This window comes from Cryptotermes secundus, unplaced genomic scaffold, assembly GCF_002891405.2.
Source record: "Cryptotermes secundus unplaced genomic scaffold, Csec_1.0 scaffold423, whole genome shotgun sequence".
In the NCBI taxonomy this organism is placed as follows: domain Eukaryota; kingdom Metazoa; phylum Arthropoda; class Insecta; order Blattodea; family Kalotermitidae; genus Cryptotermes; species Cryptotermes secundus.
This window is the reverse complement of record NW_019731985.1, coordinates 980,810-1,008,285: the sequence shown is the minus strand read 5'-3', so window position 1 is coordinate 1,008,285 and position 27,476 is coordinate 980,810. Positions and strand designations below refer to the sequence as shown.

Here is a 27,476-nt window from a genome sequence, read left to right as displayed (position 1 = left end):
CTGGCCCATTAGGTCGATCATATAGTTCTGTAATATAATTTTCCCAAATTTTCAGGACTTTCCTCTGATCTACTATTCTATTCCCCTGGGAGTCTTCGATGCCAATATTTCGAATCCCATGATTCTCTTTCCATCCTAGATCGCCTTCATGTACATCAAATCATAACGTCCTGTTCTTTGAAATTCTATAATCTCATTACATATCTTCTCAAGATATTCCTTTTTGGCCCTGTCCGTGGCTCTTTTCAATTCATTCCTCAGTCTCCTGTATTTCCTCCTGCCTTCTTCATTGTTGACATTCTTCCATTTCCTTCGCTCCTCCATTTTACTCATCATCTCCTGTGTAACCCATGGTTTTCTTGCTATCTTCTCAACTTTACCAACCAAATCACTGATAGTATCTAACATGCATTCTTTTATATTGTTCCACTGCACTTCAGCATTTCCGCTTTCACTTTCAATTGCACTGAGTTTCTCTTCTAGGGTCTCCTGCACGCTTTATCTGTGAGCATATAACTTCTCCAAATCCAATCTAGATCTGCGCTTTTGGAATCTTATAATTTAATAAGTAATAAGATTATAAATTATGTAGATACAATTTAATTATACTTGTGCATCACAGTTTGAGCCTTTTGTCAAAAACAGTGCCAATGAGTACATCATTAAAGGTTATAAAATATGTAAGTAAAAGTAAAAGCAAGCAATCTCCATTCATACATTCATAGAACCCCATAAGGCAGACTTGTGAATAGAGTAACATACAGTTAAAAACAGCAAGCAGGACAACAACACCATAGATAAAATATTCTTCCAATGGGTATAATTTAATTACTAGTATACAATTATTTTATCTCATTCAGTATAATATATTTATTCATTCATACCTTCTTTCATTTGCACTTATTGAGCCTTACTTGGCTGGTAAACTAAAATAAACAGTGACAACAAAACATATTACATGCCTGGGAACAATTAGACAACACACTCAAACATTTGAGTTTGACAGTGTCAACCATGAGATTTTATTGAAGAAACTTCAATTTTATGGAATACGAGGCAAATTTCTCGACCTGATCACATCCTATTTATCAGACAGAAAACAGAGAGTATTAATAGCCAGCACTGACTTTGATCATGCTGCTAGATCTAACTGGGATACTGTAAGATACGGAGTCCCACAAGGGTCCATCCTTGGTCCGCTTCTTTTTCTTTTTTATATAAATGATCTCCCCACAATTTTCAACGATTCAGTTAAATCAGTATTGTATGCAGATGATACAAGCTTAGTCATTAGCAGTTGGAATAATAGCCAGTATAGTAAAGATGTTAATACCTCTTTCACTTGTCTTAATGAGTGGTTTAGTACAAACAGGTTGACCTTAAATTTTAATAAAACTAAACATGTTCAATTTGAGACAAAGCCTAGAACGAATAATGTAACTTCTATTCGATATTGTAATAATGGGATTTTAAATGATATAAACATTAAATTTTTGGGGATTATTATAGAAAGATCGTGCACTTGGAAAGCTCATATAACTCAGCTTAGGCCTAAATTATGTAAGGCTTGTTATTCAATGAGGGTGATTAAACCCATCTTGCCCATTGAGACATTAAAAATGGTGTATTATTCCTACTTTCATTCACTATTGAGCTATGGAATTATTTTTTGGGGTAATTCACCCCTTAGTGTGCATATTTTTAGAATTCAAAAGAGTATAATTAGAGTCATGAGTGGGTTGAGACCTAGAGACTCTTGTAGAGAGGCATTTAGGGAATGGGGAATATTGCCGTTGCAGTCGCAATATATTTTCTCATTATTGATGTTTGTTGTGAATAATATGGGCTTGTATCATAAGTCAACGCAAATTCATGGCCTGAAAATGAGGCGTAATTTTGATCTCTATTGTCCTCAGGCAAATTTAACAATTTACCAGAAAGGTCCTTATTATTCTGGCATTAAACTTTTTAACCATCTTCCATTGAAGATTAAAGAATTGGTCTGTGATATTAAGCAATTTAGAGTGGCTTTACATGCCTTTTTACATCGTAAATCTTATTATACTTTGGATGAATATTTTAACTAGGATTGTTATTGAGTGTTTATGTTATTTATTTATATTTAAATTATGATGTAATTATATTGCAATGTGATGTAATTGTAGTACATATAAGGGTATTAAGTTAATATCATGTTAATATTGTTGTATATATATATATTATCTAGCGACTACCTGCTACTTAGCAGGCTTGTTGTGAGACCGGTTCTGTATCCAAGGGCTTCAGCCATGTAAGGATGTCTTGGAGCGTGCAATAAATAAAAAAATATATATATATTGTCCAGACAACTCCCAGTATGGTCATTAAACCGCTATGCAATGTGTGTGATTTCAAGCATGCGTCAAACTTGTCAACAAACAAAACTGGAATAATCAAATATGAAATATACTGCCATTCATTAAGCATGTAATGAACCAGGATCTTTAATCGATATTGTGGTTAAAATATTCCTCCAGTGAGTAAAATGAATTAAGGGGTAGAAATCTTTTTAAAGCAGATTTAAATTGCTTAATATCATGAGCTATGTTCTTTATGCTAGGAGGGAGGCTGTTAAAAACCTTGATACTAAAACAGTGCTGACAAATTGCATGTAAGATAGTGAAGGTTATTGTTGTATCTTGTATTAATGCTATGAATTTGAGTTAGTTTTAAATTGTTCTCTGTTTTCAGCCATAAATAACAAGAGGGAAAATATATACTGTGATTGGAGGGGAAAAATTTTCAGTTCTTTAAACAGTTTCTTGCAAGAGTCGCTTTTCCTAGAATTAGTAATGATTCTAATTGCTCTTTTCTGGAGCCTAAAAATAAGGAAAATTTGACTTGCCCCAGAAGATCAAACCATAAGTCATTGCAGAATGAAAGTATGAGAAATAAATCATTCTCATTGTTTCCTGTGACATATAAGACTTAATAGCCCTGACTGCATAACATGTAGAGCTCAATTTAGTCATGAGCCAGCCTACATGTCCTTTCCATGACAACATGCTGTCAATAATTAATCCAAGAAATCTGGTGTTGGTAGATTTGGCAAGCTGATTGTTGCCATGGACAATGTGCATATCCATTGCCTGGATAATGTATAAAAATAAGTCTTATCAAGATTTTGTGTCAATAAATTGGCTTCAAACCAGTCATTTGTGTCTTTTAAAGTATGAGTAATATTGTTTTCATAATTTACAGGGCAGCAATTAGTAATAATAATGCTAGTATCATCTGTGAAAAGGACAGGTTTGGATTTGCTGTTATAGTATTTGGCAAGTCATTTATATATATAAGAAACAATAAAGGTCCCGAAATAGATCCCTGGGGAACACCTTTATTAACTGTGCCCCATTCAGAACGAGTATGCCAATTTTTGATTATAACTCTTTGGTATCTGTCCTTGAGGTAAGATTTTACCAGTGCATTGACTCTCCCAACTATCTCATAAAATTCCAATTTAGATAGTAAAATATCATAATTGACACAAACAAAAGCTTTCTTCAGGTCACAGAAAATGTCACCAACTAGTATCTTATTATTCAACGCAGTTAATATTTCATTAAGAAGTTTGTACGTGGCTTTTCCTGTAGATGAATTGCTCCTAAAGCCATTTTGTTCATTTACTAATATGTTGTTGGTCATTATATGTTGGTTCAGTTCAATATATATATATATAACCTTGTCCATAACTCTTGAGGATGATAGTAATGATATAGGTCTGTAGTTAGTCATATTAGTTCTGTCCCCATTTTTAAATAGTGGTATTATTTCAAAATATTTCAGCCAAGAGGGTAAGACACCAGTTGAGAGAACTCTATTGCAGATATGAGTTAGAGGAGAGCTTATAAATGGGGTGCTAATTTTTAGAATTTTAATGGATATTTTATCATATCCATTAGAATTTTTTTATTTTAAGAACCTGATAATATTTTCAATCTCTTTGGTAGATGTATAGTTAAGTTTAATTTTTGGGAAGGGAGTCGTGAAAGCCTGAGACAGATAGTTCAGATATTTGTAAGCATCATCGTGTATACTGTGGCCAAGATTAGTATTGTATTAATTTTATCAGCTATGGTTAGGAAATAGTTATTTAATGACAATGAAGGTCGTTGGAACAAAAAGTACAGGGTTTTGTTTGCATTTCCTACTGTGCCTGCAAATTGTGCATTAAGTACTAATTTCATGTATATTAACTTGGCCCCACCCCTTGATTGGTTACTACATTCTATACCCATTCCACATGGACTTGAACCCATGTTCTCATGCATATAAGCCAACTGCTTTACCACTGAGCTAATGCTTGTCATGACTGCTGTATTCAGTACAGGTTTAACACTTTGGTACATCCAGTCTTGAGCTTTATACATACCATTCATATTAAGTCATGTAACATGACTGGGTCTTGTAAAGATTTATTCTACATTGATTCTGATCATAAAGTGCTCTTCAATCAGGCTCTGAGGATAGTTGTAAATTCATTGCACATGTAATTTTATAGGCAAATTCAACCAGTAGATGTGTTGGTCTCAGGGATGAGGCAGCGAACTTACCTTCTGAAGGTTCCATGTTTATGTCCACAGGGAACATGACTGCAGCTTTTTATGTGTGGAACTGAAAGCATTTTTACTTACCTCCATAAACACTACCAACATGTATTCTTTCAACATACTACTGAATTTTAATGTTTTTGGTGTTCTGAAGTATTCAAGATAGGTTTTTTGAAAAAGGACACGAATTTCCAGAATTTACTCCTAATCCAGTCATTTTCTTTTAACGTTTTTCATCCCACATATTAAAATTTTGAAATATTTTCAAATTATTTAACTGTATTTACAATGTCACTCTTCTGGCAGATGTTGTTTTGTATGTTCTCATATACTTCATTTTATTTACACCCTGTACATATTCTTAGTGCGGTGTTGAACTAAGCACACGCACAACTTCACTTGTTATTTCTTTACTGGTTGTATTAATGCCATCAACACTCAGTTGGGATCATTCAATTCCAGTCCCTCCTGACAGCACACTGTAAAACAGAAATATGTATCAGCAAGGATGAAGGCTGAGCCAGCTGGCTGCATTGTCATAGATGTATACAGTATCTGGCAACCTATATAGTTGGCCTCAAATTCCAGTCGGGACATTAATGCTCTGCCCATATTGGTATGCATTTTCCTGTGACAACAAAAGGTTCATAGCGGATCGATCTCTTCTGCATCAGATGAGCTGACTTTCTAAATATGACTGACCTGAGATCATCAGTGTGAAACAAGTTCCATTTCATAGACACACACACATTCCTGCATGGGTGGCCATTGTGTTTAAGAACAGTATTCTAGGTTATGTGAGTGCAGTACTATATAAAGCTCAGCCCTTGCTTGTTCTCTTAAAAGGCCAAAGAGGGAATGTACTGTGAATTATCATAGCATATTAATATTGACAAGAGAAACATAAAAACAGACACACCTTCTTATCCAAAGGACATAAACATACTCTTTTTTAACTATTATTTTATTTAGAAGATACACTGTAGTGATCAATAAACCAAAACACAGCAATTATATTGTCAGTAACAAAATGGCCTGTGTAAATGGGGCCATTTCAAACCATTATACTCACAATTGTAGACTGAAGGCAAACCAAGCCAAAAAAAAAAAAGGATGAGTTCCATATGACTATGTTACAAAATCAGTAAGTTCATCTTTTTAAATTCATGGTGTATGGTATGGCCATACTTTCACAAATTTAATAAATTATGTACACAATTTTCCTGAGTTTTCTCCCAGTCTGACATGAAAACTCAACCACATATTAAAAAAAAATCCTTACAGATCTGACATTTTCAGCCACCTTAAAATAAAACGAATTATGACTAGAAATAAAATTATACTGCAGGTCAGTGGTAATGATCAAACTTTGGTTACTTAGCTCTGAGTCGTCAAGTTATCCATCGTGCACACTCACTAAACACACTATGGAATTACCATCAAAGAAATTAAAATAATGATAAATCTTAACACCTGAGACCTACAAACACAAAATACTCTATTAACATTCAACACTTTAAGGTGACCAGCAGCCATGGGACGACACAAGCTTGTGGATGGTAGGCACTCCTTTCTTACAGACTGCATCCCGGTGCCCTGACTCTCGAGCATACAGTACGAAGCTGCTGACATGTAAAAACATTGGAATACTGGGTGTACTGAAAAATATAGTTCAACTAATTCTACATGACACTTTACTCAAATACATTTTAGAACACGTAAGAGGTGCAAGGTCCTCGCAACACCAAGATCACGTTCTTCTGCGATGTGAGGTCATGTGGTTTAGTAGACAGGTACTAACATTTCAGAGAAACCACTTCCTTTGAGACAGAGTGGCCAAGGCATGTAGCTGATCACACAGCTCTGTCTAGTGATGAAGGTTAAGAAAGGATGTGACTATACCTTCACTGCCATATGCCTTATAGCATGGTGCTTAATTAAGTACAGGGACTTTACTTTTTATATGATGCACACAATTATGGATTACAGAAACATATAAATTATAATCCATACAGGTATTTGAATAAATATGGTTCATGATGAAAGAGGGCGGAGTGCACACATCAATACAATGTTGATTGTGGCCTTCTGAGTTGTGATACCATCTAATGCTGTAAGTGTATACCAACATTTCAGAGGCATAAGCTACCTCCATCTTCAGGGTTGAAGTGAATTTGGAGAGGATGTGACCAGATTACACAGAAAGGGGGCAGGAGATGGCTTGAGGTTAGAGTGCTGATACCCACCAGCAGTACTACACAGTGTCACAACCCATAAGCTCACAATCTCAACATTCAGTCATGAAAATCTGAGAACTTGTATTGATACTGCAATGAAGTGCTTTCATAATAGCTTTAGAACTCTGAAGGTTTTATACAGTTGTTCTCATTCAGAGCATATGCTGCACTTTCAGTAATAAACAGAAGCAGTCAGTGTTATCTGCTGAAATGGTACCCTCACATTGGCAGCTATGAAGAGCAAAGCTTTTCTGGGTTGCAATGCTGTGGAGTTCAGAGACAGCCAGACATTTCAGAGAAATATATGCCTCCATCTTCAAGGCTAAAGTGTTCTCATGTCACCTGCCCCTTGAAGTGTTGTCAGGCTCCCTCTGAACCATACAGCATATACACACTTCATGTTACATTTCTGCAGGTGGTGCCACAGGTCCACTGTGCATCTGCATAAGCTGACAACATTCCCATCTTCATCAACTGCTCCAGTCATACTGACCACTTGAATGGTGTGGTGTGTGAGACTTCTCTCCCTCTCTGTCTGCTGTTGTATTTCTCCCCCAGCTCCCTCTGGCTTATGTCAACCAGTCTAAAGTGCATGTCAGGAACAAATATTATTACCAACAGTCCTGTAAACAGAATGGTAATATTACTGAAGAAGGAAGCATAACCACTTGACCAAGGTATGGAGGGGATCGACCTGTGGGATTTCCTTCTGTGGCCTCCATAGAGTCATAGTTGTAATCTCAGCAAAGCTGCAATACAGGATATGGTTAAGGGTGAGTATGCATTAAATCCCCCTCTAGCTGAATGGGTACAGCAGAGTAGTACTGGCTGAATGGATGACAAAGTGTGGACCAGTAACCAATAACATCATAAAAGAACGGTGGAGGGCATGGAGGTAAAGATCCACACAGTCTAAGACCTTTATATTAAACGAGGCCAGTTTCATGCTCCATCCACCTTATCTAACAAACACACCCTACTACCCACTGCATAAGGGAGTGAGTCAGGTCAGCTTGGATGAGAGACTGCAGCCAAAACTGGGAAAACAAAAATAGAATTCAAAAAAAGAATATGTTCATGAAAATAAATGGCAGTATACTGCCTGTGCATCCATCTCTGTTTAGTTTTCAAAATTTCTATAAGTCCCACTCTGGTGACTGTCAAGACGCTGAGATTCGCAGTTTCTACTTAACCTTCTGATTTGGCCTACAGCATTCGTACATTCTGTGGCACTGAAACATACCTCCATTTCCCTCACACAAACTCGTTCTTGCCATATAATACAATATTAGCCCCAAACCATCACATAAAAACCAATTTTAGTGCCCCAGAATTTGAGGCACTTTCTTGAAACTTGAGTGTAATGCCCAATTGTGCAACTGCAACTACAAATCTTCTTACAGTAGGTCTTACCGAAATTATGAATAATGTAAATTACAAGTTAAGTGAAAACATGGTGTGGCAGTTAAGAAACCATTAAGTCAAACGGTACTATTACTGAGAAGCAAAAATCAATCTCTGTAATAACTGTTATACCATCATCCACTTAAGAAAAGGTGAGGTAAATGGCAGACAGAACTCACTGACTTCGACCAATCCACTGTTCATACAGGGAGGCAATAACATTCAGCGTACCAACTACAATGGTAACAGCCACCCAAAAATCAATGCCATCTTTTCAGCTTGCATAGTACATATGCGCAAACTTTATTGCCTCACCTTTTTGATCATTGGATGACAGCACAGATAAGACTGCTCCAAGCCAGAAAACAGTCTCACTAACTTTTATCAGAGATTTATCAACTAGCAAGTACATTGTTAGAAACAGAGCATTAAAAATTAATTCCTCATACAACTGTGTAATACAAATTCGTATGAGTACATAACAATTATTTTGAGGTTTTCATATGAATCAGATCAGGGGTCCAGTACACATTCAAGAAATCAGGGCACATATTGTAACAGCAACATTAATAATCTATTACCTGAACAGATCCATCAACTGTGCCATAAGATATCTTGTTATGTGATGGAATTCTGACTGCATGTGTACATTAAAAGACTCCCACGTTTCTATATGACAGCATTAATATTCTGAGAAGATATACTAATTCATAATTCAAACTATGATACAAAATTGAAAAATGAAGATACTAAGAGCACATTATTAAAAGAATATCGAGTTTCATGAGTCATCAGGTAACCACTACACTAATATCTACAACACAAATAAAAATGTGCAGTTTCCTATTGGTGTATTTTAATAGGCCATAAATATCACACGAAATTTAGGAAATAGAAAAAGCCATGAAATGAGTACATTTCAATTAGCAATTCTATTGCCATTAAAGTGCACAATAACATTCACTTTCTCACCCTGCAGTCAGCCAAGAGCCAGGACTGAGATGAAGCACCAGGTCAGACACAGCACATGATAATGTGCTGCCTGGTTTGGGGGGGAATACATGAATATGGAGCAATGGCAGAGTGAGAATTAGCAGGGAAGAACTGGAGCTCTAGTGCCACTTTGTCCACCAATCTCATGTGAAATTATCCGAAACTGAACTTAAGCCTTCATGGTGAGAAGCCAGTGCCTAATTTCTTTTAATTCGCTTAGTGGGGGGTGGAGTCCAGTTTGGTCCACTCGGCATGGCAGCCACTGACTGGCCTATTGTACCTGCTCTGGGTGAATATGATGATGGAGAATTTGGTGGAATAAAGATTGGCAGGGGAAACCGAAGTGCTCGGAGAAAACCCTCCCCAGAGCCACTTTGTCCATCACAAATCCCACCTGACCAGACTCAGGATTGAACCCGGGCCGCTGCGGTGGGAAGCCAGCGACTAACCGCTTGAGCTATGGCGCAGCCTAGCTAGTGCCTAACTGCCTTAGCTACTCCAGATTTAATTTATTGTGACATTACATTCTCCGGTCCAGCATGAAACTTAATGCACTCCACTCAATTATGTGCCTTTTGGCACTGCATCCAGTACAGGGTGGGCCAAAGGACAGAGTTTCATACAACACTGTCCTCTTCTGCAATCCTATACTTTCCATCATCTCAGTACTCAAGTAAGCCATCTCCATCTAGTCAGTCTCTGATCACATCTATCATGTGATGTTCTTGGAAAATTAGAACACTTATCTGCACCAAACAGCTGATGCTAATTCAGAAATGAAATGTATGAGAACAGTGAAATGCACTTCAGTGCAGTAAAGAAACAGAGGCATGCTCAAAGAACTATAACTGAACCCCATGCTGGACAGAACTGTGACATACAAAGCCAACTGGATTCAACACAACAGACTGCAGAGAAAGACTTCCCACGCTATTAAAAATTACAATTCCCACGGATCAAGGAAGACATGTGAAGAGACTACAAGATGAATGGGGCTATAACAGTTGACAAAGGGCCCAGTTGCTCATGATGATCTGCAACAGGCAGCCATATTACTGGAGAAATATGTTGTCTCTCTCGTGCCTCCATACTGGTCAGTGTTAACCTCTGTATCCTCAGCCTACCTAGGCAAGGGTGTACACTCTATTTCCGAAGTAAGGGCACTCACAGAGTGGAGTCCAGAGCCACCAGTGATTGGGATGGTCAGCAGAGTGGACCAACAGCTTCATGTGGACTCCAAACTACATATTCCAAAGTTTTATCCTTGGTAGAGATGAAGAGTTCAATTTGTGAGCAGAAAAAACCACATACACACGCACACACAGAGCTGACCAGGGATCAAGCTCAGAAACCTTTGAATGAATTGAATATGACATCCCAAGACCACAAGGTACCCTCATGTGAGAAATCTGATTACTACTATACCCACTCCTTCCATGTTCTTTGGTCACAAATCACTCATGTGTACAATGGCCACAAAGGCATTTCTTGTTCTAAAAGAGAGAACCATCTCTAAAATAAACTGTGATACACAACTGCTGTCACTGGAAAGCCTCTTGCTCGCACACACCAACAGGAGACTGCAGGCATTACAGTTTTTTAAATTCTTTTAGAAGCAAATACACACACACAAAATTATTTTATGTATATAAATAAGTAAAAAACATTATTACATCATTATCATAATTGAATCAATTAAAAAATGAGCCTACCTTTTTTTTGTTCTGCAAGACTGCATTGTCATGAACAGTTCCAAATCTTAACAGCAATAAATTGTTGATCAACTCATAGCACTAATATATTGCACCATTAGATTAGATGAAATAAAACAAGTAAAATTTTCCTTCAATAACACTTACTTCACTGGCATGAGATTCTCCTATAAGAAACATAACCGTAATGGTAGAATTTACTTATCAATTTACAGTTTTTTATGCATCATTTACAAACTAAATATTCTACACCAAATGCAATTCCTCTTCTCCTGTGACCACAACTGTAATCTGAACTCACATGAAGAATATGTCCAAATACATTTCCATGCCTCAACTTCCACAGAGGTGAAACTGATGCAAAATACAACGGCAGTACTCATACAGTGGCCAGTGATGGCACGCAACCATCACAGGAACTTAATGTTTTCTCACAAAAAAATGTAGTCATTTTTCTTTGTAATGGTACATTGACACAAAATTATTTACAGCCCCAAAAACCCACCATTCTGAGAGACAGTGGTCTGCTTGCTTCCGGCTTGGCTCATCTCTTTGACCCTGAATATGTATGTGATGTGCTCCTTCAAAATATCAGGCTGAACCCCCAAACTACACAGCAGCAGGACCCAGAAAACCATACATATTCTTCATAGTCACCACTGTGAAAAACCTAAAGTCCAGCACAAACCACTCAGATCAATTCTATTCCTTAGCAAACAAATTTTTTAAGACACAGATCTGCCCAAATTTATTTTCTGTCATGTTCTGCCTCACAGGGACAAGTTGCCAGTCAAGTGCAACTTGTGTTTAGGCAGCCATGAAGAGAGCAATAATTTCCACAGGCTGATGGCCTGCATCTAGTGCTTCCGTACACAACTGCTGGCAACATTATACATGCCATGGAAGCAACAACCCATCACCATACTGTGTCTTACAAATCCTGAGCTCCAGAACTGACAGTGACAGACACAGTAACTGTCTGCATATCCTTGCACCTTCCAAAACATGTCCACTGCAAGAGAGAGCAAAACCTGCAAAACTGGCAACCCCTTTAAGTCAGAGAACTCCCCAAGTCCCTACATTATCAGTGAACCATCAAGCACCTACATGTTTTTACATCAGTAATCCTCTGCAGGTTGATGGCCATATACATGCTAATATTCTTACCTTGGCCAAATGTTAAAGTTACTCTGCAGTCTGGAAAGTTTAACATGCTCTTTATGTTCCAGTACATGGAACTGATATAAATATTTATAAGAAAAGTAAAAAAAAAAAAAAATTATGGTCTTTTGGCTTTTGCTTCTGGTAACATTTAATTCTAATATAACAGACTTTTCAGGCTGCCGGAGGAAGGCAGCAAGCACACCGAGTAAGAGTACTGACAACAAACTGCCGCCCCATGAGGACTTCTACGTGAAAGCATGTGTAAAAATATTTGAGTTGGCTACTAGCAACATCAGAGAGAGCAGAGCTCCTTCAATCAGGAAGAAGAACATAATGTCATGCGGGATGACTTCTTATAAGCCAACAGGTTTCTTGGCAGGTTCCACTGTAACGAGGAGTCCTGTATGGCACTGATGAACAGAACCTGCTAAAACTACAACCTATGCCTGATTCTGTTTGTGATAAAGGTAGCGTACACCAAAGAACAGGATCTACCACTGTTGGCAGATCAAGAGCATTCCGCAATGAAATGTCTTATAGATGCTTAGCAATACAGATACTCTGGAAAAGATGAACGAAGGCTCAGCAGCACCCCAGACTCCGTCTTCATCTGTGCGCAAAGCATGAGATCTGAGTGTTCTAAAGCACAGAGCACTTCCTCTGGCGTCTCTTCTGGGGCTCGGGTCGAAGCACTGCACGTACAGCTTCATCAAAAACCTACCGAGCAACAGAAATATTTGTATCAGACAACACAAAGGTGTGTATCAGAACAATACAACATGTACCAAACAGTACAGAGATTTGATGAAAACCATGCCAACTCAAGTGGTTAGGAACTGGAACGTCCCACATTCAGAGCCTAGTACCTTTCATGAAGAAAAAGCTCTGAAGAAAACTGTGAACTGATGTTGAAGTCAGAGATAAGTATGAAATGCAGTGAAGACAAGGGACCCCTTACTTGTAGGCAACACTTGCGTACCCAGTGTAGAGTCACAGATCACACTGCATCCAGAGACTGGCTACCGTGACATATCCAGGCAAGTGCAGGGATAGAACTTCAGGTCAAGCCACGACCACTCTCCAACTTTCCAATTCAGTATCTTATAACTGGCATCATCAAACAAACAAGTAACGATTCTACCTTTACAGTGGCAGAACTTTTTTTGGAAAAGGGGAACCACAAGACAAAGCCAGTAATTAAACACATTTATCTGAACACCACACACGTGCGATTACTTTGAGAACTGGCGCACATGTAGTAATAATGAAGCATTACATTTCTGATAACTACAGTCAGACCTATATAGCAAGTCACAGGTAACTGAAAACCCACATGAATACTGAGTTCTGCTTTACAGCACAATTAGCACAGTCACTATACACTCATAGAATACCCAACTGTAAAGCATGAGCACATGAAACGAAAAATCCTGTGTCAATAGGTTGCAAAAGCAATCTGACATAAAGTGGGCCTTCATTTCATCTTCTAACAAAGGACTCGTGTACACAGCAGCACAATTGACACACACTGTGTCAGTCTGAACACTTATGGTTGATTTATTCTTTCAAACGTCAGCAGAGTTGTGACGTAGCAAACTGACACATAAGGCAAACATGAAAACAAAAACTAAAGATACAAGAATTGCTTCATCCTCATGCACATCTTCAGGTACTATCCCAGCATCTGCCTAGAGCCACTGCAGTCAAGTCATCTGGTCGCTCAGACCTACTGAATAGCAAAGCAGGAGGGCTAAATATGAAGGCATGGACACTCCTGAACCAACGGTCACTCTTCTACAAACTGAGTGAACAGATCACTCAAGGTCAAGGTACAAGGGACAGTCAACTGAGTGTGACAAATGGGAGAGATGCAGGTTCACGGGGTCCTGGATGGTGTGCTTATTTACTTATGATTTATTTAATGACACTGTCGGTATTTAGTTCATTATACAATTAGTGAATTAATTTAAACAAATTTGGATGGAAGAACTCGTGGCTTAATCTGGGGTACCATGCCTGGGGGAGGAATAATAACAATAATAATAATAATAATAATAATAATAATAATAACAATAATAATAAAGGTAAAGTTGTCCCTGTGCTTAACTAATTTAGCACTATGCCATGAAGGTGTATGGGGGAGTGGATGTATAGATCCACATTTTGTTGACCCTGGTACTAGTGGAGGTGAGTGGTCAGCTTCACATCCCTGTCACTTTACCCTCAGGGAAAGAGCCCTCAGTGCCCATTGGATAGGAGGCTGGGTGGGCCCCAGAGTCAGTCTGGACAATATGGAGAAAAGAAAATTCTGACCCTACTGAGCCTTGAACTCCGACCCCTTGGTCGTCCAGCCCATTGGCAGTCGCTATGCCGACTACGCTACCCCGACTCACAATGATGATGATGATTGGACAATCAGGATAGCCAGCCAGTTTCTCACCCAACAAGACATTAAGTGGAACCTTCAGAACTGGGGGCAGGAGTGATATCCACTCAAGTGCAACACTGAACCTTGGTCCACTTTAAAATAACTTCTCAACATTAACCCAGATAGACTGAGTACCTCATGCCATGGAAGGTCTGACCAGCTTGGCTACCTGCATGTGACCCTACCTGCTTCAGTCCTCTCTGTGTGAGGGCAGAGCACTCCATGTACTTCACTGCTCTTACTTTGTTTGCTAACTTCTGACCCTGTTCCCGTTTTATTGGCGAGAGGCCTTGCTCTGCAAGAGCTGTCAGTGTCTCTCGGTCATCACGCAGATCTATCTTCGTTCCTGTATTTTAAACAAAATCACCATAAAGGGTATCAATGAACATTTGTACCATTAGCAAGAACCACAGAAGCAGAAATTTACAGAATTTTCAACAGTGGAAGCTATTTTAAAAGATCCAATTGTTCATACTGAGATGTTGTGTGAAATACATTGATGTCATTTGTTGCCTTATGGACTTCTGTTACTGCTTGCAGGGATATTAACACAAAACTGTTACATCAAGCCAATTGGACAGAGGAGTACACGTACAGTTTACATTTCAGTTCAAACAAACAAAATTACACCAAAACAAGTAGCAATACAAGACATTTCTGCTCTTATACAGGCTGTTCAACAAGTATATCCGAGGATGAATTACTCTGACATTTATTGTTTTGTCACAGATGTGCAAAAGAGCAAGCAATAACAGACAAATCCTCTGTTTCTCCATGTAACCACCAGAATGAATGACAATTCTGTTCCAGCAATAGACTAACTTTTCAGTTCCTCAGCAGAATTCACAGCTCAGATGTTACTTATTAGACAGAATTCAAGGATCCAGACAAATGTGACTGTTGTAGTGAACTGCTTAATCTCAGTCACAATCAGCAGATCTTGTTTCTTTACTTTGTACTTAGGCAATTTACATTTACATTTATTTTCACTTCATGGATCCAATCATCATCCCGTAGGGCTGGATATAAAACATGTCACATATTACAAATTCATGATGACTACACATCATTCATCCTTTGTCCAATAAAATATATAATCAGGCCTCTCACAGATAGCTCAAGTTGTCAGGACAACACACATTGGTTGTGGAAAAACCACAGTCAAATCCATGCCTTGCCATTCCACACACACTGGCAAGCCATATCACTAAAACAGTTACATTATGAAATATTAAAATTCATAACAAAAACAGACATCATACATACTACTACACTTACAACAAGCAAGTCTCAACAATATATAATTCACGCACACAGACCATTTATGAACTTTTTAACTTTTGAGCCCCTTGCATGCTCGACAAATTCATCAATAGAGTAAAATACATTATGGTGAATGGCAATGGTGAATACCAACAGAAAGCATCTTGAATATGACAGGCTAGTGGCGATTGGTCAAGCTAAATAGGCTCTGTTCCAAAACCAAAAATCTACAATGTGACACCACTGTGTGTGACCTACCAGCCTGCTTCAGGGTGAAAATTAATGAACATCTTGAAACTACATGTGTCTGTGTGCGCAAAACCTGACACGCCCTTCAGTTACCACCACAGCAAGGTCAAACAACTAACTGCACACAAACACATTCTTTATCTTCCTCAAAGGGGGTAATTTTTTTTTAAATAAATGAATAAAGTTATGGCAGCAACAAAGGAGAGAAGAAACAAGGAATAAACGACCTGACTGCTTCAGATTTCACCAGTGGCCAATCCTTGCCTGTATGTAACCAACAAACTTCTGTCACTTTCAACAATTTCAGTTTTAAAATGGATAATGAATGTATTTTCTGATTATCTGCTGTTCACTTACCTACTAATATCATGGGTGCATCAGGACAGTGGTGTTTGATTTCTGGGTACCATTTCGATGTAACATTTTCAAAAGATGATGGACTAGTCACACTGAAGCAAATCAAAAACACGTCCGTCTGGAAATGTCAAACATCACATATAACAGTGTTGGCAAAGATGGAGGAGACAAGTATGTTTTCTCGTATGTCGATGGATTTTTATTTCTTCAAGAAATCCAAATATGGAGAGTCAGATTAGTCCAGTTTCAATAGATGGAAGTGTGTGTGAGTATGTCAAAGGGGACAAATCTCGCTATTATTCTGGACACTGTCCATCATCTAGATCCAAAGATAAAGTTCCAGAAACTGGATCTGTTTCCACCATCAAGTGTAAGAGAGGAGGGGCTCCTGCCCAGATGGGGAAGCCATGAGGAACATCCAGTCTCAATCACTAGTCCAGCAGCAGACCCAGCTGAGCAAGAATCCTGCCTCTCTCAAAACAGGTCCAGTTTCCAAGACACAACTCAGGAAGATGGACAATGTCCTAAGAACATCATGTTACCTGTGTGACACACAGCAGCCACAGACATTCAGACATGCAGACGAGTTTGTGGGGCCATATACTGTGAAGTTGTTTCTTCCATAGTTCACTATGATGAAAGCTCAATGTATACAGCACAGTCTGACTGTCACTGTGGACTCAATCCACATGTACACATATTTCATAACAACTTTCTCACCACATTTGTTGTATCTGTGGTTTTCACAGCAGTGACTATGAACACTACTATCTTTTGGGATGTGACACCATGTGGTCTGGTAAATTATTATTATTATTATTATTATTATTCGCGCGACGCTCGTTGCGAGCAGACGTGTTTTGCGTGAGCTCCCTCTGTGCGGTGCAGTGTGTGTTTGTGTAGTGAACTCTAGCGAACAGGCTACTATGCCTGCGAGCAAAGATATTTGTGGCCTGTGTAGTAAGGGCTTCTACGGAAAGCAAAAGTTCATCAAGTGTGTAGGGCCTTGTGCTGTTAGATACCATCTCAGCTGTGTCAATATCAGTGAAGCTGAGTATAGTTGCCTTATGGTGAATGGGGAATCAACCTACAAGTGCACGTCCTGCATTAAGAATCTTAGATCCTTGAGACGTGATGATACTCCTGTGAAGACTCGGTCTGCTGCCACTGAGATCTCTGAGGCTGTTTCGCCTTTGAAAATTATCTCTCCGGACAGGGTACTGGAATTGCCTCCTATTTTTGAGGATGGCAAATATGAGGCGTCGATGGTCCTATTAGAGACGATCCGCCTTAATAGTCAGAGCGCGGTTGATATTTTAAAAACACTTTTAGACTTGGTGCACAAACTTAATGATGATGTGACTCATTTAAAACATGATAATTCCTCCTTAAAATTGGAATTAAAAAAATGTAAGGAGTTAATGGTAAATCCGCCTATGAACGTAAATTACGCTACTACAGGGTCAATGTCCTCACAGCCTGTGTCCAGGTCTATGCCTAGTGAATGTACAGTGTCTACTGGTGCTTTTCCAGTGCTTGCTAAGTCATCAGTTCCTGCTACTAGTAGTTCTGCTGATGCTGTAGTTTTGTCCTATAGGGATGTCGCGTCAGCTGGCCTGCCTTCTAAACCAGATGTGCCAACGGATTCCGAGGGATTTGTGCCTGTTGTCCGTAAAAAGAAACCTATCGCAGTCTCTGTGAATAATACAATCAAACCTAGACGTCAACCCCTTATAGGGGTACGAAACTCTGCGTCCTTGCCTATTGTTGTTAAAAAAGAAAGAACCAAAGCTCTCTTTGTTTCCAGATTCTGTCCAGAGGTTTCAGCTGCTGACGTTGAAAAGTCTTTAAAGGAGCAATTGAGCTTAAAGAAATTGATTTGCACCAGACTGAAAACTAAATTTAATACTTATTCTTCTTATCATGTTTTAGTTCTTGAAGATGAATTTCCACTTATCAATAATACTGGTGTTTGGCCTACAGGGTGCTTGATTGCCCCCTTTTACGGTAAACTTAAACCTGATCAGATGTACTCCCCCAGTACCCCTGTTACTGGTGGCCGATCAATTTCTAAGGCTTGTAGTCAGGTGGATCTAGGCAGTCCAGTCACCTCTCCGCCCTCCCGGACCATCAACAATAATGACATGATCTTAATAGGTGAGGAGGCTAGTGGAGGCAGCTACGGAAGTAATATGTAATGGCTGCCTCCCCCTTTACCCCTCATTGTGGTAGTTTACGCGTGGGCAATGGCAATTTAGAAATTTTTTATCAAAATGTAAGAGGTCTTCGCACCAAATCTACTGAAATATTTAACACTGTGTGCTCCTTTGATTATGAAATTATATGTTTAACTGAAACGTGGTTAAATGAATCTTTTTCCACTCAAGATTTTTTTCCTGGAACGTATACTGTATATCGTTCTGATAGAGACTGCATTGACAAGTTGCGTGGTGGTGGTGTTTTGACGGCTGTTTCAGACACTGTTTTCGGCATCAAACGCAGACCCGACCTTGAATTTTTTCACGAATCTGTTTGGGTTGAGGCTACATTATCTGATGGCCGTAACTTGCTCATTGGCAATCACTATTTTGCACCTGATATTAAGGTTGATATTATTAATAATTATTTCAATTTTTTAGAAAATTCTTTAGATACTTTAAATTATCGGGTACTTTTGCTTGGTGATTTTAATGTTCCTGGCTATGATTGGGATAATGGTTTTCCTTCACCAACCAGTCATTTTTATACCAAACTTCGTGGAGATGTGATTTACTCAGCCGTTTGTTATCTTGGTTTTAGTCAATATAATCATCCGGTTAATGGACTTAATTTGCTTGATCTTGTATTTTCGAATTTTGGTAACTTTTCATTGATTTCTGTTGATCAAGGACTTGTTCATCCTGACCCTTTTCACCCCCCTTTTATTATTGATTGTAAAATTCCACTTCGGCAAAGTAACCAAAATTTTAGTACTCCTTGTAAATTATATTCTGCAGGGGACTATGCATTACTTTATAATGCCCTATTCACCTATGATTGGTCTGCGCTGTACAATGAAACGTCTGTTGATGCTGCCGTTGATCAACTAAATATTGCTGTAATGCAAGCCATTAACCTAGCTGTTCCTTCTGGTTGGGTTAAGAAGCGTAAATACCCTATCTGGTTTTCTGGTAGGCTTATAGCTTATGTTAAAAGGAAGAATTATTTTTATAGACGCTACAAGAAGCACAAGACTGATCGTTTATATGATAGATTTTCTTTTTATCGGAAACTAGTAAAAAGAACAATAAAGTCCGATAAACATCTTTGGCTCTTATCTGTCGACCAAAATTTAAAATCTAATCCGCAACAATTTTGGAAGTATGTGTCTCAACATAGGAAAAAGTATAATGATTTAACTTATCTTGATGATGATGGTGTTCTTTTAAATGAACCTCACGATATTGTTGAGTCCTTTTCTAAACACTTTCAGTCGGTTTTTAATAGAAGTACTCTTGGTATTGACACACTTTCTCTTGATAAACTTTGTACGGATAATTTACCCTTAGCTTATATTTCCAATCGTGATGTACAAAACGCTATAAAACGGCTGCGACCGACGAAATCGGTTGGTACTGATGGTATACCGAATTTTGTCATTAAGGGCTGTTCTGAAATTTTAGTACCTGTACTTAGATATATCTTTAATCTTAGCCTGTCTCAGAATTCTTTCCCCAAATTGTGGAAGCAAGCAATCATTGTTCCCGTTTTTAAAAAAGGTAAAACTTCTTCAGTTAGAAATTATAGGCCTATTGCTATTCTTAACAATTTTTCTAAAGTATTTGAATTTATTATACATGACCACATTTATCAATTTTTTAAATCTAAACTTAGCCCTTTTCAGCATGGTTTTATAAAATCTAAATCTACCACTACTAATTTAGTCACTTTTCTCGACTTTGTTTCCCCCTTAGTTTGTACGCAAGGCCAAGTTGACTCTATTTATTTTGATTTTAGTAATGCATTTGATACTGTATCCCATACCTTGCTTCTTTATAAGCTCAACAATTATGGATTATCTTCTGGTTATGTAAACTGGTTACGCAGTTATTTAACAGACAGAGAGTCTTGTGTTCGTTTTTTAGGCCTATTTTCTACTCCTTTTATTGTTCTTTCTGGCGTTCCTCAAGGTTCTGTTTTAGGGCCTCTGCTTTTTAATATTTTTATTAATGATTTGCCTGAAGTCATTAATCACTCCAGTTGTTTACTTTTTGCTGATGATTTTAAAGTTTATAGAGCTATCAAAACACTTAATGACTGTCTTCTTCTACAGTCGGATATTGAACGGGTACAAGATTGGTGTTCGGTAAACTTAATGAAACCGAACCTTAGTAAAACCAATGTTATTTCCTTTTCCAGGAAAACTACTGTTTTGAAATATCAATACAGACTCGGAAATTTTTTTATTTTGCGAACTGATAGTATTAAGGATCTTGGAGTACTTATCGATTCAAAGCTTCACTTTCATCAACATGTAGATATTTTATTTTCACAAACTATGAAATTACTAGGATTAATTCGCACCATTACGTTTTCCTTCTCTACCTTAGACAGTCTTTTGATGCTGTATACTGCTTTAATCAGATCCAAACTGGAGTACGCTTCTGTTGTTTGGAATTCGATAACGAATACTGACTCCAGCAAACTTGAGCGTATACAAAGAAAATTTGCAGCTCTCTGTCATAATAGATTTTTTAAAGATATAGATTATCATTATTTTAGTATTTTGGATAAACTAAATCTGCAAACCTTGGATGTCAGACGGCGTCATATTGATGCTTTGTTTTTAATAAATGTTTTTAGAGGCACAACATATTGCTCCTCTGTCCTTGATGCGGTCGGTTTGCGGGTTCCTTCTCGGAACATTCGAAATTTTTCTACATTTAGCTGTTCTTTCAGTCGCTGTCCCACAGCTAGATGTGTTGTTGCTGCAAATTTTGTTTGCGAACATGTAGACATTTTTAGTAAATCTAGTTTAAGTTTGAATTGTTTAGTTTGATAATTTTTGTACTTTTGGTTGTTTTTTACTATTTGCACTGTCTTTTTAACTTGTCACTGGCTTTTGAGCTAAGTATGCAATTAGTTTTTTGCTGTAAATTGTTTTTAATTTTCCAAATACTTAACGTTTTTGACCTGTTTTTATCTATGTGTGTATTGTCTTGATTTTTATTATTGTCTGTTGTTTGTTGTTTTATATTTTCCGTGCTGACTCTGTAATTGGCCTCCGCTGTTGAGTTCGGCACGTAAATAAATAAAGCATTGAATTGAATTGAATTGAATTATTAGAAGGGGTGGGTTTCCCCATGCACTTAGACCAGTTACTGGTCCATTGTGCGTCACCCTTTAATTTCTACTGCTGCCATACCCTACCAGTACTGGTGCGTGCTATCAGCCCCGTTCAGCCAATGAGGTCGGCCCTCGGTACCTGATATTTCCCCCATCTACCAGAGGCATTGGAAACTATTTGGGCAGGAAACTTGTTGCCTAATTTAGCTCAAAGGTCTCCTAGAGACATGAGGATCTTTTACGTGCCATAAATCTATGACACGGGACCCATGGCTTAAAGTCCCTCCTGGAGGACTTGTTCCCTGAATTTTTCCGCCCTTAAAAATTCCACGACCTCCACCGGGTTTGAACCCGCGTACCTTGAGTCATGAGGTGGGGACGTTACCCCTAGACTACAGAGGCCGCTGTGGTCTGGTACAAGTTCGCCAACAATTTCAAAGACTACAGTCTCCCTCCAGCTTCAGTGGTGAGCAGTAAACCAAGTGAACAACAGGCAGCTTTGACCCTGTAACCTGGAGCCAGCATGTGGCTAACTACCTACCAGACACTCTTCATTCCTACTATGACTGCTCCTGATTACCTGAGGATATGAGAGGGGACGCAACCTGTCATAGTCTTCCTGGCCTGCCGTGTCCCACAGACCCAAGCTTACAGGAATCCCATCAACGACCATAGGAGCCGAGTAATTATCAAACCTGGAAGCAGAAAATTAATCTGATAGCAAAAACGGTCTAGGTAGTCCACCAGTAAGTGCTTCAGCTGTAGCAGCCCTTGACACTATGACAGATGCCTGCCTTTTCTTTTTTTCTTAATGGCGGTCGGTAGCTCATACTGCACAGCATCAGTGTGACAGGTCAACCTTTGGAAGTTATCACTACCCCGCCCACGTTAGTTCTATCAAACTCACTTTATTTGTAGAAACATAACCAAGCCTAACATCACTGTATAGACTTCTTGCTGGTAAATTATATGGTTAGGCTCTGGGGGTCTTGGCAGCATTAAATCTGTCAGGCAACATGGCAGCAAATTTTAAAGTTACGTGGGTCACCAATGATAACATAATACCAAACAATGTGAATTGGAAGGGATGTGGAAGGAAATCGCTTTGGCTGATTTCAAGTACTATCTAGGCATCTGCCTAGAAATTATGAAAAACACAAAACACATTGAAACAGGACTAAACCAAGATGGAATTATAAAGAAGCAAATAAGGACAGGCTCCTGAGAGCCAAAGCAGCTAGCCAGTTTATGTTCTCTGCCTCCTAAATATTAAGCAAGACTGCCACCCACTTGACAGCAACACTTAATCAGTATGACCAGGAGCAGTGTGTCATTAGGGGCTAAGCCCCACCTGATTTTGTTGTAGTATTGAATTTTCATATTCATTCATATTTTATTCTGTTTATTGAGATCAAATTTGTATCAAAATATTAATATTTCTCGTTATCATGATGTAATTAAGGAGACACGAAAATGCAATAGTGATGTCTTGGCCATTTCACAGCTTATTTGTACGGCTACAATAACACAGGGGCTAGCTTGTCTCTAGCCCTTACTGTGTGTATCATTAGCAGCCTTAAGTTCAGTGAACCTTTCAGGGATTCTAAGTGTCGCATATGTCTCGAAATGTCATGCTTCGGGCTAGTTTTGACAAGCCCGCAATAAAAAAGAACACTTTACACAAGGCTGAAAGGGACGGGTGGAGTGTGGATGTTATTGTGAACTTACCTCTACTCTTCCAGCCTTAAGTAACATGTTCTTTGCATGATTAGACAGAGAGTAGGTTTTCAGACATCATTCAGATTCCATCTTTCAGTTGTGTTTTGAGCAGTGGAGAAGATAGAATTTCGGGAATAAAGTAATTTTAGCGTAGGCCTAAATTAAAGCTGTTTTTCAAGTGTAATTTCCAAATTAGGTTTCTGGTTAATATTGTATTTGTATTAGAATTAGTGATTAATATGAATAAGGTGGACGCCCTTCTGAAATCGCCGTTCTCAATTTTGAGTTTAGAAGAGAAATTACAAGTAAAACCTCTTGGCGCGCATCAACCAACAGATTTCAAACCTGATCAGAACTGCAAGACTCAGAAAAGAACGTTTCTGTTATCTTGGTTTCACAAGAAGAAATGGCTGACTGTAAGTGAAGAAAAGAAATCAATTTTTTGTTTTGTGTGTTTATTGTTTGGTGGGGAAACGAGTTGGACTGTGACAGGTATAACTCTTTGTCATAAAGAGTTAGAAAACATGAAGCATCACAAAGGCATATTGAAAATGATGTAAAAGTTAATCTCTTTGGTTCTGTCAATATTTTCACCCAATGAAATTACATAAAAGTAATAAAGAGTTAGAAAACACGAAGCATTGCAAAGGCATATTGAAAATGATGTAAAAGTTAATCTCTTTGGTTCTGTCAATATTTTCACCCAATTAAATGATAGCTATAGGGTTTCTCTTCAGCGTCACAATGAACTTGTGGATAGAAACAGACACATATTAAATAGGGTAATTAATTGTATAAAGTTTTGTGGAGCACATGAACTTCCTCTTCGGGGACATGAAGAGTGCAAGAGTTCTTACAATCGCGGGATATTTTTGGATCTCATATCTGAACTAGCAGCTTTAGATAGTATTCTAAGTGAACATTTAAATAGTGCAACTGTGTCAAAAAACACCTAGAAAACAATTCAAAACGATTTACTGGACTGTATATATGCGGTATACAAGGAAACGGTCAAACAAGAAATTCAAATGCAAAATATGTAGCTGTCTAGGCAGATGAAACGTATGACGTGTCATGCAAGTCCCAATTAGTTACTCTGCTACGGTATGTCGATAGCAGTGGTCCTGTTGAAAGATTCATTTCCTTTGTTCACATTCAGGATCGAACTTCAGAAGGTTTAGCATCAGTATTTAAACAAGAATTAGAACCATACAACCTTGAACAAAAACTAATTGCTCAATCCTATGGTGGCACTCCCGCGTTTTGTGGCAGGAAGAGTGGGGTCCAGGTAAAGATAAGAGATATATTTCCTCATCCACTGTTACGCTCATCAGCTAAACTTACGTAGGCGAGTCAAATGAAAACCTTAACTATTTTTTTGAGTATTATTTATTGTGCACAAGTGGTACAAAGCTGTATCACTTTTCAACATAATCTCCCCCATGCTCAATGCAAGTCCTCCAGCGCTTAAATTCCTTTAGAAAAAAATTCCTTTGGTAGTTGGCGCAACCACTCATGCACTGCATGGCGTACCTCTTCATCAGAACGGAACGTCTTTCTTCCCATTGCTTCTTTGAGTGGTCCAAACATATGGAAATCACTTGGGGCAAGGTCTGCTGAGTATGCCGGATGAGGAAGACACTCAAACTGCAGGTCATTGATTGTCACAACTGTTGCATGGGCAGTATGGGGCCTTGCATTGTCATGTTGCAAAAGGATACCTGTGGACAGCAATCCACGTTACTTTGATTTGATTGCAGGCCAAAGATGATTTTTAGGAGATCTGAGCATGATGCACTGGTGACAGTGGTCCCTCTAGGCGTGTAGTGCTCCAAGATGATGCCTTTTTCGTCCCAAAAGAGAGTCAGCATAACCTTCCCTGCTGATGGTTGTGTTCGAAACTTCTTTGGCTTTGGAGATGAGGAATGGAGCCATTCCTTGCTCACTCTCTTTGTTTCCGGTTGGTGGAAGTGAACCCAGGTTTTGTCCCCAGTAACGATTCTTGCAAGGAAGTCATCACCTTCTCGTTCAAAAGCGCCGCAGAAGTTCTTCACAAGCATAAATATGTCAGTCTTTCAATTCAGGAGTCAGCTGCCATGGCACCCATCTTGCAGACACTTTGTGAAACTGGAGCACATCGTACACAATGTGATGTGCTGAACAATGACTAATGTATAAACTTGCTGCAATTTCATTCGATGTCACTTGGCAGTTTTCCCTCACTATGGCTTCAACTGCTGCAGTGTTCTCAGGAGTCACAACTCGATGTGCCTGACCCGGACGAGGAGCATCTTCCACTGAAGTCACACCATTTGCAAACTTCCTACTCCATTTGTACACTTGCTGCTATGACAAACATGCATCACCATACTGAAACTTCATTCTTCGATAAATTTCAACAGGTTTCACACCTTCACTACACAAAAACCGAATAACAGAATGCTGTTCTTCCCTGGTGAAAGTCTCAAGTGGGGCAGCCATGTTATACTGGTGCTGTGACAGTGTTCGTGCATCTGCACTGTGCTGCAACCTACAGGCCATTCTGCATGCTGTTTGTAGCACAGTTACCAACTTACAGGATAACGGCATGAAATTTCGATTTTTTATGACAAATTTAAGGTTTTCATTTGACTCACCCTCATAGTAATGAAGAAAGCGTGCTCCTCTGTAAAATCAGTGAAATGGTTTTTTCACTATATCGGGCTTTTCATTATTATTTCATTATTATTAAGAATTGTGTGTGGCTGGGCGATTCCGAAGACTGTAGAAACATGCTGGAACTTTCATAGTAGAGTTGTAAATACTGTCTTCAACAACAAGGATGCTCTACTTCAGTGCTTAGACATGATTCAAAATGAAGATTGTTGGGATGATGTTACAATTCGAGAGTCCATAGGGCTGGCTAATTTGTGGAATGATGGGGAATTCTAACATTTGTTGTCATTTTTTAATTCCGTTCTTTTACTTGTAGACATTCTGTACAACACAATACAGAAATTGTCAGTAATTGCTCTAAATATTCGTACTGCAATTCAGCACTTCAAAACTTGTTAACACATGTGCCAAAGCTAAAGATGCATGTGACATAATTGTGAACCAGATGAAACATTGTTTCGAAGAAGCGCATCACACAAAATGTTTTTCATTAATTGAACCGTAATTATTTGCAGCACATAAAGTTGCCTTTCCTAGAGAGCTTGTGATCAGTGCTGTAAAATATTATCCTGTGCTCTTGAAAGATAAGTTAGAAAGCAAACTTAGTGTCCTTTATAGGCATGACACATTTGCAAACATAAAGACTGTTCTTGCTCTATGGACATTAATAAGAGAGAACAATCTGGAAGCCGCTCTGTCAGAAATATACAAACTGACAGATATTGTACTTACAACTCCAATATCAAACGCCGAATCCGAGAGTTGTTTCAGCACTCTAAAAAGAGTCAAGACATATCTAAGGAACTCAATGGGTCAAGAACGTCTGAAGGCACATGCTGTACTTAGCATTCATAAGGACATGATTGCAGAGATTCCGGCATTCAATCAAAAAGTGTTTGATTTGTTGAAGAATAGACGAGCACAGTTCCTGTATAAATGAGGTAACTTTTAAAGCATTATTTTAATTAATGGCATGAACTGCAATGGAGCGTGCTTAAGTTTTCTAATACTTGTAAGTGCGAAATGTTTTCACATGTTTTAAACTACAAGTGTGTACAACAACTCGCATCACTACCACCTACTATTATTATTATTATTATTATTATTATCATCGTCATCTCTTGTCACAGGTTTATTTCCTGGTATTCCTTTGCTTGGACCAGTGATGCACCTCACCACTCAGGCTTCAAGCTTCGCACTGTAGCACTTTCCGTAGTATGTGTGATGTTCCCAGGATAGCTGTTTTTTGCAGTGAATCTATGGAGTGTTTACCAGGAATTAGTTCCAAATGTTTCCTCAGCCCTCTGGTAACTGTACCCGTGGCTCCAATAATCACTGGTATCACAAAACATTTCACATTCCACATTCGCTGAATTTCGAT

At 38.6% G+C, this 27,476-nt stretch overlaps 2 protein-coding genes and 1 long non-coding RNA gene across 4 annotated transcripts in view; 1 reads left to right on the top strand and 2 right to left on the bottom strand.

Annotated features, from left to right (window-relative positions):
* Positions 1 to 5,535: 5,535 nt before the first annotated feature.
* On the bottom strand, positions 5,536 to 9,480 carry LOC111867439. The gene is made up of 2 exons (XR_002843349.1): positions 7,320 to 9,480; positions 5,536 to 6,211 (listed from the first exon to the last, which is right to left on the bottom strand). It is a non-coding gene; the product is annotated as an uncharacterized LOC111867439 (long non-coding RNA).
* Positions 9,481 to 10,665: 1,185 nt separating this feature from the next.
* Positions 10,666 to 27,476, bottom strand: part of LOC111867426 (ras-related C3 botulinum toxin substrate 1) — an 18,754-nt gene continuing 1,943 nt past the window's right edge. For both annotated transcript variants that reach the window (XM_023857283.2, XM_023857282.2), the window contains exons 3-6: positions 22,302 to 22,416; positions 16,397 to 16,514; positions 14,713 to 14,873; positions 10,666 to 12,816 (exon numbers count right to left, since the gene is read on the bottom strand). In XM_023857283.2, coding sequence (XP_023713051.1) covers positions 12,739 to 12,816; positions 14,713 to 14,873; positions 16,397 to 16,514; positions 22,302 to 22,416 — 472 coding nt within the window. In that variant the 3' untranslated portion in view covers positions 10,666 to 12,738. The remainder of the gene's footprint in view (positions 12,817 to 14,712; positions 14,874 to 16,396; positions 16,515 to 22,301; positions 22,417 to 27,476) is intronic.
* Positions 17,208 to 21,670, top strand: LOC111867425. The gene is made up of 2 exons (XM_023857279.2): positions 17,208 to 18,463; positions 21,170 to 21,670. The coding sequence occupies exons 1-2, from the start codon at positions 17,323 to 17,325 to the stop codon at positions 21,172 to 21,174; spliced, it is 1,146 nt and encodes a 381-aa protein (XP_023713047.1). The 5' UTR covers positions 17,208 to 17,322; the 3' UTR covers positions 21,175 to 21,670.

Coding starts and splice junctions, on each gene's coding strand:
- LOC111867425 (XM_023857279.2), top strand. CDS start 17,323: ATGCCTGCGAGCAAAGATATTTGTGGCCTGTGTAGTAAGGGCTTCTAC.